Here is a 2056-nt window from a genome sequence, read left to right as displayed (position 1 = left end):
GAACTACTCCTGATGGTCTGCTGGGCCTGCATTCTCCCCTTGTTCGCCATCGCCTGGTGCCGCCATCGTCTCGACATCGGGGCTGGTTGCATTTGCACCCTCCTCGACGTCCTCTTCATCGCTAACGGAACCAGGGGGATATAGTCCTCGGGGAATGCAGTGTTAAACTGAGCAATGTCCTCGTCAGGAGTCCAGTTCACATGTTTGCCCGCCTTGAACTCCTCCATCATCTCGGCCTTCATTTTCCAAGTGTAGTAACCAGCACACTCGTAAATCCTCGCCTTGACTTTGGAGAGAGACGTCTTCAGCTCGTCAACTTGGAAAACCAGCGTCTCCTTCTCAGCATTCAGCTGCGCAACCTCAGCAGCCCCCTTCTCTTGACTCACCTACAGCGCCTCAGCCCTTGCCGTCGCCTCCTTGGCCACATCGCCAAGGCGACCAGCCTCCTGCTTTGCCTTCTTCATGTCGTTTTTCAATTTTACTATTTGATCTTCTAACATTATGACATGATGACGTGTGGCTAAAGCAAATTGCAGGGACTGTTTGAACGGAAAAGAAAAAAATTCAAGAGTCACTACACTGACGAGACGAAGATGGCATGCAAGGAACGAAATTACAATAAAACAACAAAGGGAGCAGAGACATACCCTCCAGGCATCCGAGACGCTCTCAACAGTTGCAGCAACTGGGGACGGGGTCTCTTGACTCTCCCGGCTCGACGGCATCCTACGACGATCAACCTCGGGCCAGAGCTGAACCCTTGGCGCGTCTGTCGACCCATAGTCGTCAGGGAACTCCACTGCAAACTTCCTCTTCCGAGGCGGAGGTGGCAGTTTCTTCTCAGCAGGCATGAGCAAGTTGGTCTCCCCTGTCACCGTGGTGTCCGTTGAAGTCTTTGGCGGCTTCGGAGGTGACAACATGGTGATGGGTTTGGCTCGGGACATATTCCCTAGCGACTCAAGCCGCTTCTTCAGCAGTGCATCCGCAGAGGGGGCCTTACCAGAACGAGTCGAGGGGCTAGTTCCTGTTAAACAGTATTTATTGACGACTTAGTCTCGTCACAACAATTGTAATTTAAAAAAGGGCAACGAACCCGAAGTTGTAAACTAATCCTAACCCATGTTTACCTGTTGATGTCGACATGCTCATAGGTTCAGAGATCTCTTCTTCTTGAGGCTCTTCGCGCTCGAACTTGATGCCGATAAAGGCTCTGTCCTTTAGAGGAATTCCCAGCAGCACAACAGTCTTCTCTATGGCTTCAGCACCGACACCAACTGTGTCAAAGGATGCACCTACAAAAACAAAAAAAGTGAGACAAAGTCAAATCAACAAGCCCAAAAACACCAAAAAAAACAAATACCTCTAGCCATCCACTCCCCCGTCAAAAAGTCGGAGTCGGACCCTAAACTAGCCAACTCCACAAAAAAGAACCGACCCATCCACCCGCGGTCGTTCGACTTGTCCGCACCAAGAAGGGCCTCCCTGTCATCCTTGACATGCAGCAAGTACCTACCAGCCCCATAATTCTGGACCTTGTAGGTGTACACAAGGTCCTCAACCCGGAACTCCATGTCCAGTTGGCCCGCCAAATGGTCAACCAGGCGCATTACCCTCCAAACCTGTGGCATCAGTTGCGCCGGCGGCACCGCCAGCGCCCTCAGAACTCTTCTCACCAAAGGCGAGAAAGGATAAGTGTATCCAATTTTGAAGGGGTACTCGTAGAAGCACACCCAACCTTCCGATACCCAGTCGGCCCGTTCATCGGGCTGCGGCAACCAAATTACCGCCGTCGGAGGAAAGCCACACTCCTCCCTAAGTGCCTCCACATCCTGTTTTCCCCAAGTGGTCGACCGAGCATTCTTCTTGTCCAGTATATGGGTAGGGGCGAAAATTGGGCCCTCAACCAGATCGCACTCTACCACCACCTTCTTGTTCTTCGCGCGAGTGGATTTCATTCCCACTCGCTGCGACATGAGGAAAATCGGAGAAGAAGAGGAAAAGTAAAGAAGAAGAAGAATTGAGCAGTTACCTGAGGAAAGGAGAGAGAAAGGGCGCC

The 2056-nt window shown here is 51.8% G+C and overlaps 1 protein-coding gene across 2 annotated transcripts; it reads right to left on the bottom strand.

Moving 5' to 3' along the window:
* Positions 1 to 386: 386 nt before the first annotated feature.
* LOC130470734 (uncharacterized) lies at positions 387 to 1246 on the bottom strand. 2 transcript variants are annotated; one of them, XM_056841254.1, is made up of 3 exons: positions 1128 to 1246; positions 648 to 1024; positions 387 to 539 (listed from the first exon to the last, which is right to left on the bottom strand). In XM_056841254.1, exons 1-3 carry the CDS (start codon positions 1147 to 1149, stop codon positions 387 to 389), a joined length of 552 nt encoding a protein of 183 aa, XP_056697232.1. In that variant the 5' UTR covers positions 1150 to 1246. The 2 variants fall into 2 exon arrangements, with proteins under 2 accessions (XP_056697232.1, XP_056697231.1); XM_056841253.1 differs by having other exon boundaries at positions 387 to 1024.
* Between the last annotated feature and the right edge of the window lie 810 nt (positions 1247 to 2056).

The sequence above is a fragment of the Spinacia oleracea genome, chromosome 3 (assembly GCF_020520425.1).
Source record: "Spinacia oleracea cultivar Varoflay chromosome 3, BTI_SOV_V1, whole genome shotgun sequence".
NCBI classification, from domain to species: Eukaryota; Viridiplantae; Streptophyta; class Magnoliopsida; order Caryophyllales; family Amaranthaceae; genus Spinacia; species Spinacia oleracea.
Note: the sequence above shows the minus strand (reverse complement) of the source record. Positions and strands in the feature narration are given on the sequence as shown.